The sequence below is a fragment of the Oreochromis niloticus genome, linkage group LG18, assembly GCF_001858045.2.
Source record: "Oreochromis niloticus isolate F11D_XX linkage group LG18, O_niloticus_UMD_NMBU, whole genome shotgun sequence".
Taxonomy (NCBI): Eukaryota; Metazoa; Chordata; class Actinopteri; order Cichliformes; family Cichlidae; genus Oreochromis; species Oreochromis niloticus.
This window is the reverse complement of record NC_031982.2, coordinates 21,261,866-21,275,445: the sequence shown is the minus strand read 5'-3', so window position 1 is coordinate 21,275,445 and position 13,580 is coordinate 21,261,866. Positions and strand designations below refer to the sequence as shown.

At 39.9% G+C, this 13,580-nt stretch overlaps 1 protein-coding gene and 7 non-coding genes across 8 annotated transcripts; 7 read left to right on the top strand and 1 right to left on the bottom strand.

The window, feature by feature from the left end:
• The first annotated feature begins 1,319 nt into the window (after positions 1 to 1,319).
• trnar-ucu (transfer RNA arginine (anticodon UCU)) lies at positions 1,320 to 1,411 on the top strand. The gene is given in 2 exon segments: positions 1,320 to 1,356; positions 1,376 to 1,411. It is a non-coding gene; the product is annotated as a tRNA-Arg (tRNA).
• A 2,755-nt stretch (positions 1,412 to 4,166) lies between these two features.
• chmp5a (charged multivesicular body protein 5a) lies at positions 4,167 to 12,999 on the bottom strand. Its single transcript, XM_003438062.5, has 8 exons — positions 12,814 to 12,999; positions 12,353 to 12,457; positions 12,217 to 12,263; positions 10,606 to 10,699; positions 10,271 to 10,342; positions 9,713 to 9,821; positions 4,601 to 4,716; positions 4,167 to 4,272 (listed from the first exon to the last, which is right to left on the bottom strand). Exons 1-8 carry the CDS (start codon positions 12,880 to 12,882, stop codon positions 4,222 to 4,224), a joined length of 663 nt encoding a protein of 220 aa, XP_003438110.1. The 5' UTR covers positions 12,883 to 12,999; the 3' UTR covers positions 4,167 to 4,221.
• Positions 5,056 to 5,147, top strand: trnar-ucu (transfer RNA arginine (anticodon UCU)). The gene is given in 2 exon segments: positions 5,056 to 5,092; positions 5,112 to 5,147. It is a non-coding gene; the product is annotated as a tRNA-Arg (tRNA).
• On the top strand, positions 5,406 to 5,497 carry trnar-ucu (transfer RNA arginine (anticodon UCU)). The gene is given in 2 exon segments: positions 5,406 to 5,442; positions 5,462 to 5,497. It is a non-coding gene; the product is annotated as a tRNA-Arg (tRNA).
• Positions 6,604 to 6,695, top strand: trnar-ucu (transfer RNA arginine (anticodon UCU)). Its single transcript is given in 2 exon segments — positions 6,604 to 6,640; positions 6,660 to 6,695. It is a non-coding gene; the product is annotated as a tRNA-Arg (tRNA).
• trnar-ucu (transfer RNA arginine (anticodon UCU)) lies at positions 7,534 to 7,625 on the top strand. Its single transcript is given in 2 exon segments — positions 7,534 to 7,570; positions 7,590 to 7,625. It is a non-coding gene; the product is annotated as a tRNA-Arg (tRNA).
• On the top strand, positions 7,726 to 7,817 carry trnar-ucu (transfer RNA arginine (anticodon UCU)). The gene is given in 2 exon segments: positions 7,726 to 7,762; positions 7,782 to 7,817. It is a non-coding gene; the product is annotated as a tRNA-Arg (tRNA).
• On the top strand, positions 8,338 to 8,429 carry trnar-ucu (transfer RNA arginine (anticodon UCU)). Its single transcript is given in 2 exon segments — positions 8,338 to 8,374; positions 8,394 to 8,429. It is a non-coding gene; the product is annotated as a tRNA-Arg (tRNA).
• Positions 13,000 to 13,580: the final 581 nt, after the last annotated feature.

Here is a 13,580-nt window from a genome sequence, read left to right as displayed (position 1 = left end):
TTACAAACTATGTCATTTTTTCACACAACCCTTTTGTGTTGACTACAGCCTGTTTATCAATATATGCAAATATATCAGACATATAAAAACACAGAAACACTGAGAATCACTTTTTGCAGTGTTTTTATGGCTTGCATCCCAGCAGCAACAAGCCAAAGGTCTCCTCTCTTCAACTGCAGTGACCTTGTAGCTTTTTTTGTGACTTCAATGTATGGCACTCCTCTTCACTCCATTCACAGTCTTGTACGCTATTTCCTCCTGCTATCTTGACATAGCTTGGATTTGGGTGCTTGGAGTTGCAGGTCTGTGTGGGGCAAGGGCATAGATTTGGTTTTGGCATTGGTGGGGACAGATGATTCAACCACCCTGCCCTGTTCCTTTTTGTCTTTGCTTCTTGATAAAAAAATAAAAAAAAGGAGAAATATAGTTGCCTACATGTGCTATTCTACATGCTTTTAAACCATTTAAAATTACAATTCATAGTTTTATATGTGAATTATATAATGTTAAATTACTATTAAACAAATGACTGACTAAGTATTTTAGGCTTTAGTTTACTTCAGCCATATTCCATATAAATCAGGTATCATACAAAAATAAAAATAGTCATGACAATAAAAGAATATGACTTTAAGGACTTAACAACATTACTTCAGTTATAGTACACCAACATCTCTTATACATTAGCACTAAGGGAACACTGATTGACCTGGTTGTTTTTTGTCCATAAAACTACTCATCTAAGATTACCACGAAGTAAAAGATCTCTCAACAAAATTATGCAACATTTTAGGCGCACTGTTGCCCCGATCAAGTCAGTGGGATGTTTTATTCTAAGCATGAACTACCGTTACAACAACAGACATGGACTACTGGTGCCCCACACAACAACTCAATGTCCACATCTGGAGCTACTACTTTTATGGTTCTTCACCGATCAGCACGACCACCAGTTAAGCTTGAACACCGGAAGTACCCCTTTTCTTTTTTTTCTCTCACTTTTTAAAAAAATTTATTTTGCTTATTTATTACTGTATTTATTATTTAATTTTATCTGACTTTTTATTTGATTACTTGTTTAAAACAGCGGAACAGCAAATACAAACATAACAGCTGCACACAAAAGTGATAAAACGCAAGTCGAAGCCTACAGCGCAACTCGATTTCTTATAACACTTAGATGAAACTCTGTTGGCAGACGTTAATACATTTAGCTGAAGTGTGTAGAGTTTTGCTACAGTAAAGCTTTTTAAAACAATAATTAATGTCTGTATGTATGACGTGTCAGGTCATGTTGCGCCAAGAGCGCTTTGCCAGCCGGCTCTGTGGCGCAATGGATAGCGCATTGGACTTCTAGTCAAGCACTTGAGAGGTGATTCAAAGGTTGTGGGTTCGAGTCCCACCAGAGTCGCATTTTTAACCTGACCATCTGTCCTCCGAATCACCTCAACACCCTTACTGTTCTAAGTAACGGTTACGATCTAACTCTTCTAACGGATAGCGTTTCTAAATACGTCTTTGGTTATGTGGCCAAGCTCGTCGGTGCTTTCGTGTCTTTCACATTATCACATCCCCCTCTCCCACAGCTGAGGATCAAGGGCTGAAAAATTTATTTACGCTGTTTAGACTGTAAATGACTTACTAACTTATAATCTGTGAAACATATCTCAGACATGTCTCTTAAGAATATTTAAAATCATTTTGAGCCAAAAGAACATTAGGTAGAAGCTGCAATCACTTTTACTTACCCTTTATTTATGCAGGTAAAAAGTATCATTGAGATTAAAAAATGTGATGACAGACGTGGCCAGTAGGGCAGCAGACATCGCAACAATTATAACATCACATGTCTATAATGATTTTTTACATGGCCAAAAAAGGTCTGAATTCATGATGCTGTAGAACACAAAACAAAATAACGCAGAGTCATGATATATTTAGCTGTTTCGCAAATGTGATTGTCTGTAGTTTCTGTATATAATAAAGTTTTTAAGGTTGTAGGTTCGTGTCCCACAGAACACGTGTAACTCGATTGCTAGTAATATCAGGCTGTTTCCAAATCACTTTAATGTCCTTATAAGTGAAGAATACTTACTTGTTAACTGTGAGTAAAAGATTATTTGTACCAGGGTGAAAATCCTTTGCAAGGCACTTTTAGGGATTTGCTTGAAGTGTTAAGGTTTGAAGTAACTATATAAGATATTTACAATTCAAGTCGATTTAGTTTTATTTACACATTACTAAACCCAAACAACAGTCGCCTCAAGGCGCTTTATATTGTAAGACCCTACAATAATACATACATTCACTGGTCACTTCATTAGGTACATTAGGTCATTGTTTGTGAATGCAAATATGTAGTCAGCCAATCAAATGGCAGTAATTCGATGTATTTGGGCATATAAAAATGGCCAGAATCGGCCTGGCAAAGATTTCACCTGAAACACAATTGGAAACATAAATACATCTTGGACCTTTAACTGTAATTTCTTGAATTTTACAGCTTGTCCTACTTTTCCCTCCTAAATAATTTTTTGCTTTTTTTTTTTTTTTTTTGACAAAGTTGTCCAAAGTAAATAAATAAATACAACTGAACATTTTCTGTGAATTAACAAAAACCTTCTATTTATATTTACATGACAGTTTGGGCAGAACGTTTTCCATAATTTGACACATTTTTTTTTTTTAACACTTTAAGCTCAAAGAGTTGTACTGACACATTTCCTTTATTACCTACAGCAGTTTTTCTTTATCATGGAGAGAAAAACAAGACACACTGTTGAAACTGCACTTCTTATACTGAGATATCTCAGAGTAGTTTAAGTTGTGCACTTAAACTACTTTATACCTAGAGAAAGGGGTGTTTCACTGGTCTCGCCCACTTAAGGCTAAAGTGGCATGTAAAATAAGTTTGGCATCCCTGGTCTAGACGACCTGCTATTTAAGTGAATTTGAATGTGGTATGGTTGTTGCTGCCAGACGGGCTAGTTAGAGTATTTCAGAAACTGTTGATCCACTGGGATTTCTCCACACAACCATCTCTAGCGTTTATAGAGAACGGTTCAAAAAAGACAACATCCAGGTGGAAATGACTTAGTGATGCCAGAGGGCAGAGGAGAAAGGCCACACTGATCATAGCATGGCAACAGAAAAAATGAAAGGTCCACTTCTTGCCATCCAGGTATGGCCAAGAGCATCTCAAGCCTGAAGCAGATGGGTTACAGTAACAGAACACCATACCTGGTAACATTCCATGTCACCTAAGAACAGGAAACTGAGGCTACAAAAATCTCTGATCAAAAATCAGAGTAGAAGATTGAAAAACAGGATCAGAATTTGGTGTAAACAACATAAATGCGTGGATCCACCATGCCTGATTCAAAAGACCAGGCTGCTGCTCGTGGTGTAATGGGATGAAGGATATTTTCTTGACACACTTTGATATCATTTAAACACCTCAGCCTACCTGAGTATTGTTGCTGACCAAATCCATCCCTTTATGACCACACCCACAGAAAAGCATCCATCCATTGATGGTTGTTTCTCACAAATCATCTCAAACTAGTTTCCTGAACATGACAATGAGTTCGCTGTACTCAAATGGACTCCAGATGTGGTGGAGCAAGAGATTCACATCATGGATGAACCACATCTTTGAGGAATGTTTCCAGCACCTTGTTGAATCTATGCCATGGAGAATTAAAACAGGTTGACAGCAACGTGGTACTAGTGATGTCTACTTAAGACCTAAAAACAGGATAGAGGAGGATGAACAAATACGCTATAAATTAAGAACTCACAGCTGATTTAAAACAAACATTTTTATTTTGCATGTTTCAAATAACCCTGCAGATATTTTAAACAGCCCAAGTGTGAATAACCTCCACTTTTGAGAATGCAGACACGACCTTAGTGACTAAAAATCACACAAAATTAATAACAAACAGAAATAAATAAACACTAAGGAACACTAATGAACGACACAGACAAGCTGTTGATGATGACAGGGAGAGAAGATGAAGGGAGTTATGTTTAAAAAAAAAGGTTTAGTATGTTACAAGGCCACATGCCAGCACGGTAGAAGTAACAATACACAACCTGAAACCAGAACAGCCTCCAAATCGTAGTGTTCTCACGTCAAATGGTTTTGCATGTATAAATGTTACTCTACATATAAAAGTGTTTTCAGTTCGAGTGCAGCTGTTTTTATTTACTTCTTGTTTATGTGGCAGGAATCTGAGGGAGGCCGAACTCATCCACGAGCACACCATCCTGAACACAAAAGAAGAAAAAAACATCAGCCATGAGCAAAACACTTACATTTCAAGTGTTATTCACTTAGCAGGTTTGTGTTTAAACAATAGTGGACTGGAAAAAACTTAGTTTTGCACATTATAGCTAATCTACCAAACACATACACAGGATTAGAAACTGGCACCAGAATTCGTGGCAGGTTTAATAGTTTGCTTACATACACAGTCACACCCCAAAGGTCCATTTTGAAGTAGGAAAAATTCTTTATGATTACTTTTTATTTTACTTTCATGTATTTTCCACAACCCTGCCCTTCATGTCATGAAAACTGAGCTCTGACTGTCACCTTATTTGTCTTGCTGTCACTGGGGATTCCCTCAGGGATAGACGGGGCAGCTGAGGCCTCATCCAGGTAGGAGGTGTCATCATCCAGCAGCAGCTCATCACCCAGTGCATCCAGCTCTGAAACCACAGTGGTACTGTCACTGTAATACTCCAGATCATTGCTCAAATTACACACTAGCAAAGAGGTCTTAGCTCCAATAAAAAGAGATCCGAGCTGTCCTGGAAGCTCCACATTGTGGATGCTGAAATCTGAGAAAGAGCCCCAGGAGGCAAAGAAGGCAGAGAACGAGTGTGATACAAAACAGAATTCAAACAACAGTGGCAGTGTATCTCCTGAAAAAGAGATTTTATGTGCCTAAATAAAGGATCATAAAATATTGCCTTGCATTCACTTAAAACAAGCAATACAGTTTTAATAAAACGATATCAAGTGTTACAGGACAAACTCACACATCTGGCTCTGTGGCGCAATGGACAGCGCATTGGACTTCTAAGCAAACACTTCAGGAGTGATTCAAAGGTTGTGGGTTCGAGTCCCACTAGAGTCAAACCTTGGACTTTTCCTTACTATAGAAGTTACGTGCATCTTCAGAAAGTAACTAAAAGGCATTTTAGATAGGTTCTAGCAACCCTTAAGCCAAGGAGTTGAATGAATGGGACTATAGAGGCACCCATGGATCCAGAAAGTCTAGACTTTGTTCCCTCTTTTTTCCTTTATATAAGGGAAACTCAGTCCACAGAAGTTCCTCGGATTCACAGAGGAATCAGATTTCACAACAAGTGACACAGGACAATGTTTCACATCTGGCTCTGTGGCGCAATGGATAGCGCATTGGACTTCTAAGCATACACTTAAGTAGTGATTCAAAGGTTGTGGGTTCGAGTCCCACCAGAGTCGAATCCTTAACTTTTCCTCACTATAGAAGTTAGATACATCTAATGAAAAGGGATTTTAGTTACTGGGTTAAGCCTCAAATAACAAGTCGGCATAGACAAGGTATGTCTATGCAAAAGCTAGCACGTTTAGTAGATTTTTAAATTACTTTAGTCACTATTTACCAGATTACCACATTTTTAATGGACGGATCACATTTGACAAAAAGCGACACAGGGCATCCTCTCACATCTGGCAATGGACAGCGCATTGAACTTCTAAGCATACACTTCAGGAGTCATTCAAAGGTCGTGGGTTTGAGTCCCACTAAAGTCAACACTTTTAACCTCTTCTTAATGTAAAAGTTATGTTATTCTTAAGTCCGGAACTACAAGGCAACTTCTAACTCGAATAAGAAGTCCTCATCACTATACATGGAAGCTAATCACTCAGCATTGATTGCAGCCATTCCCCAACTCTCTGTGAATGGTACTCATGGCCTTTGATCAGTGGGTTTTGGTCAGTGATTGTTGATCAATGGTCATGGGAATTTGCATAATTATGATTAAGGAACTGACCTCACAGCCCATTGTTCCTTCAGTGGGCTGGTTTCAGTCATTATGCAAATGTACTGTTTATAAGGTTTGGGGAAACCTGCAGTCAGCTGAGACTGAAGAAGTCACTTGGATGAGTGACGAAACGTTTCTCCCACAAAACGCTACGTCCAGATGAACAGATTCAACTTTTGGAGATTTACTTTCCTGGATGATTGAGAATGCATCAAGACCACTCAGCATTGAGGTCTGGGATTTTAGCATACAAGAAGGGATTTCCACTCTCCAGTTGCTTAAAAACCAAATAAGAGATTAGACAGTTTACATATGTGTGGCGTTTGTGTGGGTGCTTGTATCTGGTTGACTGTATCTCTGTGATACACTGGTGACAGATCCAAGGTGTACCCTGTGTCTTCCCCAATCACAGCTGGGCTAGGTTCTAGCAACAATCGAGAAAGTCTAGACTATGTTCCCTCTTTTTTCTTTTATATAAGGGAAAATAAGGCCACAGGAGCTGCTTCAGTCACAGAGGAATTAGACTTAACAGCATATGACACAGGACAGCACCCAATATCTGGCTCTGTGGCGCAATGGATAGCGCATTGGACTTCTAAGCATACACTTCAGGAGTGATTCAAAGGTTGTGGGTTCGAGTCCCACCAGAGTCGAACCATTAAATTCTTAATGTGGAAGTTACATGCATCATCAGAAAGTAGTATTGGCTTTTTAGGCCTAATATAAGAAGTCTGCATAGATAAGGTGTGTCACTGAAAAGCCAACACTTTTAGTAGATATTTACATTACATTAGTCACTATTTCATTAGCGTATTAGAAGCACTGAAGCATGGAAACAAACCAAATAGCAGTTTGTTGATACAAACTTAGGTAGATAGATCATGATGTGCATAAACATGCATCAAATGTTTGAAATGACATGCACAAAACTGTCAAACTTCCTGGAAATAGTAGAAGAAGAAATTGTGTTTTTTGATGGAAATAAATGCCACTGTCTGGATTTCTCAGAATCTTCCGACCGGTGTGTTTCCATGAAGCATATTTATTGAGGTTGGGCTTTTAAATCGGTTACTGTAGTTCATGTTAAGATTGCTATTGTTATCTCACAGTAAAAAGGCTCTGAGTTCCACTCCAGCCTGTGGCCTTTCTGTGAGGAGCGCTCCCTGTGTCAGCGTGGGTTCTACCACAGTCCCACGTCGCACATGGGGTGACAGATTGGTGACCTGTTGCTGACCAGGGGTAGAGCTTGCCTCTCACCCTATGACAGCTAGGATAGGCACCAGTGCCCCCGTGACCCTGAATCCGATAAATAGAAGACGTTGGATGGATGGGTGACAACTGTGGAGGAATCAATGGATCCTCAAAGTTCAAGTTTATTCAAGGGAAACTCAGTCCATAGGAGCCACTTCAACATACAGTTTAACATACCACTTTTTTAAATGGTTGGATCACATCTGACAAAAAGTAAAACAGGAAGGAAGAACCACATCTGGCTCTGTGGCGCAATGGACAGCGCGTTGGACTTCTAAGCATACACTTCAGGAGTGATTCAAAGGTTGTGGGTTCGAGTCCCACCAGAGTCGAACCTTTAACTTCTTAATGTAGAAGTTACGTGTCTTTTTAATGTTAAAGTCATGTACATCTTAATACTGAAACTACTACACAGGACAAGGTCATACGTTTGGCTCTGTGGCGCAATGGATAGCGCATTGGACTTCTAAGCAAGCACTTCAGCAGTGATTCAAAGGTTGTGGGTTCGAGTCCCACCGGAGTCGAACCTTTAACTTCTTAGTGTTAAAGTCATGTACATCTTAATACTGAAACTACAAGAAAAAATTCTGTCTCAAATAACAAATCTGCATAGACACTGCTATCCATGGAAGCTTATCACTCAGATGTGATGTCATCATATAATCGGAGATTTTAGCATCCAAGAGGGAATTTCCACTCTCCAGAACCAAAAATAAGAGATGACTGTGGGATTACCTGGAGCATCCAGGTATTCTGCAAGTTAGGTTCATTAGTGTGAAAGGTTGACTGCATTTCTGTGACAGACTGGTGACAGATCCAGGGTGTACCCCGCCTCTTGCCCTATCACAGCTGGGCTAGGCTCTAGAAGTGGAAGAAGCTGAATGGACGTGTGAAAACAGAGGAGGCATTCATGGATCTAGAAAGTCCAGACTTTGTTCCATCATTATTCCTTTATTCAAGGGAAACTCTGTCCACAGAAGCGGCTTCAAGTTCACAGAGGAATCTGATTTGTCAACAAGTGACACAGGACAAGGTCACACATCTGGCTCTGTGGCGCAATGGATAGCGCATTGGACTTCTAAGCATACACTTAAGGCGTGATTCAAAGGTTGTGGGTTCGAGTCCCACCAGAGTCGAATCTTTAACTTTTCCTCACTATGGAAGTTAGACGCATCAAGAGAGTTGACATCTCTGTGGTGTAGTGCAGTGGCAGGGTGGTTAGCATCATTGTCTTATACCACAAATGTCCTGTGATAAACTGGTAACATATCCAGGATATACCCTGCCTCTGGCCCTATTACACCTGGGCTGGGCTTAAAGTGTCATGGTGGTTAACATCATTGCCTCACAGCAAGAGGGTCCTGGGTTTGAATCAGCTGGTCTTCCTGTGTGGAGTTTGCATGTTTTCTGGATGGATGCTGATACCACAGGCAATGGCTATATTTTCATTACATGGCTATATTTGAAGTTCTTCGCTCTAGCTATAGGTAATACATCAGTCTGTTCCACAAAAACTATTAAAAACTAAAAACTATTTTGTGGGTTTTCTCTCTGAACTGGGGCCATGATTAAGAGGGAGGGCTGGGGGCATTCGTATTGTGCCGCTAGAGGTGAAATTCTTGGACCGGCGCAAGACGGACGAAAGCAAAAGCATTTGCCAAGAATGTTTTCATTAATCAAGAACGAAAGTCGGAGGTCATACATCTGGCTCTGTGGCGCAATGGATAGCGCATTGGACTTCTAAACAAGCACTTCAGCAGTGATTCAAAGGTTGTGGGTTTGAGTCCCACCAGAGTTGAACCTTTAACTTCTTAGTGTTAAAGTTATGTACATCTTAATACTGAAAATACAAGAAAAATTTCTGTCTCAAATAACAAATCTGCATAGACACTGCTATCCATGGAAGCTAATCACTCAGATGTGATATCATCACATAATCGGAGATTTTAGCATCCAAGAGGGAATTTCCACTCTCCAGAACCAAAAATAAGAGATGACTGTGGGATTACCTGGAGCATCCAGGTATTCTGCAAGTTAGGTTAATTAGTGTGAAAGGTTGATTGCATTTCTGTGACATATCCAGGATATACCCTGCCTCTGGCCCTATTACACCTGGACTGGGCTTAAAGTGTCATGGTGGTTAACATCATTGCCTCACAGCAAGAGGGTCCTGGGTTTGAATCAGCTGGTCTTCCTGTGTGGAGTTTGCATGTTCTCTGGATTCATTACATGGCTATATTTGAAGTTCTTCGCTCTAGCTATAGGTAATACATCAGTCTGTTCCACAAAAACCAAACAAAAAAAGTTTGGTCACAATGGCTCCACCCACAAAATATGTCACTGGACATATTTATGTGTCATAACACTGCAACTGTTCACTTTAATGCACCCTAAATGAAAACCTGCCAACAAAATTTACCTGCTTCAAGATCCTCCTCATCGATGTCTGGAGTGCCATAGCTGCGGCTCAGGGCTTCTTGTACCTCATTGGCTTCATCCATCATGTCCTCCAGCTGGTCCTGTAAATCCTGGAAGTCCAAATACTTGTGTTCACTTTTAATGCCTCAACTGTGAGATTTTCACTTTTATCCAGCATGTAAAATCATAATTTTAATTTCATCAGTTTTTAATTGACTGCTGCACAAATAGGAAGAGAGAATCACATAACAGCAGGGGACACTGAAAATAAATGAGACCTATTAAGTGTGTTGATTAGACCTCATTTAAACAAAACTATTAACCCATTTTGTTACTGCAGGGTTCTGAAATCAGAGCAAGTTTAATTATACAGTAAGAGCTGACAAATTGCTGAATCTGGCTGCTGCTAAGAGTACAGTGTAAGTGTTGCAGAAATGTGATGTAATGTGAGGTGATTTTTCTTACAATTGATGCTTCGCATATAGTAAGCAATTCTCCTGGCCTTAAGTATCTCCCCATTTTTGGCTAATGACTGCATTCATAGTTTAGACAAACATACATCAATCTGATCAAGTCTGACGTCCTTGTAAGCCTTTTTCATTTCCTTGGCACCAATCTTCATGGCCTCCACCTGGAGACAAAAAATACATGTGGATTTAGTCGCTGACAACATTTTCTCATCAGGTACAGACAATCTGAACACATCCACTACCACAACCAGGGAACTTTCTAATGAGATTTTTTTAATGAATGGACAAAATCAAAAGCTTAGCGATACAATATAGTATGTGAGAAATCTAGATGTTTGGTACGTATGAAAACTGTGATTTGGAAAAAAGTGCTTAACAGCAACTAAAAAGTTGGAGTCTTGGAGTCATGCTGTGTGACTCTTACTGTTGTTTTGGTATCCTTTAATGTCTGGATCGTGTAGTTTGCCTGCTCCATGTTAAAGGATTGTTGAGCCAGCTGCTCCCTTTGACCTTCATACCTATGTAAAAACAATACAGATGCTTTAATACATTTGAGTGTTTACATACATTATTACACTCCTATGTTATAGTAAAATCAAGAGTTTTTCACACCCCAGCCATCTCATAGTCAGCTGCAAACCGCCCCAGTGCGAGCTGGAGGTCGTCGCTTGATAAAGACAAAAGAACCACATCATCTGCAAAAAGGAGAGATTGCATCTGCAGATGGACCTAACGCCTTTGACCTCTTGGCTGCACCAAGAAATTTTGTTTGTGAAAGTTATGAACAAAACTGGTGACAAAGGACAAAACTGGCCAAGTGAAACACCTCTGGGAACAAGTCTGCCCTAATGGAAGCAATGCGACCAAGCTGCCACTATAATCAAATAAGCTGCTGCTTTTTGCAGATAATTTGGTTCTGTGAGTTTCATTGAATGACAATCTTCAGCTTGCTTACACTCTTTGTTGCATTCAGTGTTAGCAAGCTTGTTTGCTTTGAGGTACTGTGGCAGTGAGCCTGATTGTTTAATATGACATGCGAGCTGTTATGAAATTTTGCAGCTCCAATTAGAGAGCGAAAAATATTTAGCCCTAGGTTTGACATCTATGATGTTAATAATCACCAGTTACAGCCCTAAACAAAGGAGGTTTTATTATTACGATAGATATATGACACAATAATTCCTGTGTGAGACATTTAAATAGCTGACTTCATTTGTCTCTCCACATTTGCCTGATTTGGTTCATTTGCTCACTCCTTATATAAGAACTCACTTTTACTACCTCCTCATGATGCTTTGGGTTGGCAGATCTGGTAGGAGGAGAGTCGTGTTTTGTTTTCTTTCAGATTCAACACTCCATGCATCAATGTATTCGTCTTTACCTGTAAGGGCTTCTTCTTCTTTCAGATGCTCCCTTTAGCGGATCATCTGCCTCTATCTCATCCTACCCTGTCACACCAACCCTTTGCAGGTCCTCTTTCATTAAATCTATAAACCTCCTCTGTGGTCATCCTATTTAACTCCTGCCTGGCAGCTCCATATTCAACATCCTTTGTCCAATATATTCAACTGCACCTCCTTTGCACATCACCCAACCATCGTTACCTTGACTCTCTAATTTCACCTCCAAACAGCTCGACCTGAGCTGTCCCTGTGGTTACTTCCAATGTAAACCCTCGAAATCTTTAACTCTGCCACCTCCAGCTTGACCTCCAAACCACACATCATAGCGGGTCTTACAACCATCTTATAAACATTCCCTTTCACTATTGCTGCTATCTTTCTGTCACAAATCAGTACCTGCAATTCACTTAAATCGTATGATGAAATAAACCTTTGTTTAGATGATTTTAGTTTAGAGGCTTAATTTTTTGTTCAACCTAATCTCCAAAATATTAACATATTAAAATTTTCCTCTTATTTGCCAACATCCACACTATTGTGTGTGTTTGTGTATATATGTATGTATCAGTGACGCTATCACGCTCACATCTTTGAGATAAAGCATACAGATGTTTGCACAGTGAAGGACTCACATTCTCTTCTGCTTCAGGACTCTCATTGCCTTCTGTTTCACCATGTTCTGCAATTGAAAGCAAAAATAAATAAATAACATTGATGTATTTGTCTTCTAGCCTTTTAAACACCCAAAGTTAACACCATGTGTCCTACCTTTGAGGGCCCATCTCTCATCTTTTTCAGCTGATCCTTGTACTTCAAGAGTTCCGCATCTAGCCTGCCAATTTTCTTTTCAATGGACTCAGCCCTCGCATCCACCTGGAGCGAGGAAGAGATCAATTAGAGGTAATGATTTCCAGCGTCCTGGCAGACAAAACACTGTGCTAAAACGCCATGCCTGTATGTGGGTGCATTAGAGGAAAATAATAAGAGAGGTGAAAGCTTGGAACATAATTGAGAGCTGTGGTTAACAAACACATCCCTACTTCACAGTCCAACCGAGGCTGAATGTCTTTTATTCCAGCCCAAAGTGCTGATTAACTGTAGCCTCTGAGCTAGTTGGCACGGATGCTGTTTTGACAAGCCTTTTGTAACCATGCTAGCTAAGCACCGCTACCGTTAGGTCGCACAATATGGACATAAACAACAAAAGCTCACAGGCTGACAGTACTCACAGTGCCGATACAGTCCGACAGGTTCGGAGGAGGCGCTTTGGGTTTTCCTCGTCCGAATATTCTGTTCATTTTCTAAACCTCACCCTTTAGCTTACCTTAGAAAATACAAAAAGCATCAAATGCAAAGAGATTTCTTCATTGAAGACACCCGGAAGCAACGGTTCAGACGCAAAAGATTTCCATTGGTTGGTGCAAACGCTTGTGACCAATGAAATTTTAGACGCGCTATTGCCACTCAGCGGTGAGCAGAGGCACTGCAGCTTCCAGGGAGAACCTTTTGTCCCCACAGACTGCATCCACCATCAGGCTTTGTTACTCCCCCACTGCAAATAAAATGGCAACAAATGTAGGTTTTACTTAGATTTTACATTTCAGCTTTTAATCTTGTTCTTTCAAGAGCATGTTATTATTTATTGATTAATGTATAATCCCCAAAGACTAAAAACTGCTCTCTACGGAGTCAAATTTCTTTGAAATTAGTAGTTATAGAAAAGTTGGTACTGCTTTATAATATGGCATCTTTTATTCAGGATTTGTAAGTACTAATGCGTTACATATCTATTCTCAGTCGTACAAGTATTCAGGTCCTGCATTCCAGTCAATGTAGAGAAAAGGTGGAAGTCATGCAAATTAATTCCTCCTGGTTCCTGTAATAGTTTGTAGATTTTTACATTTTAAAACATTATTTCAAAGAATGGGCCATATGTAACTTTTGATAGAGTCATTACTCCAAAGAGAGCAGCATGCTGGTGCACTTATTAGCAATG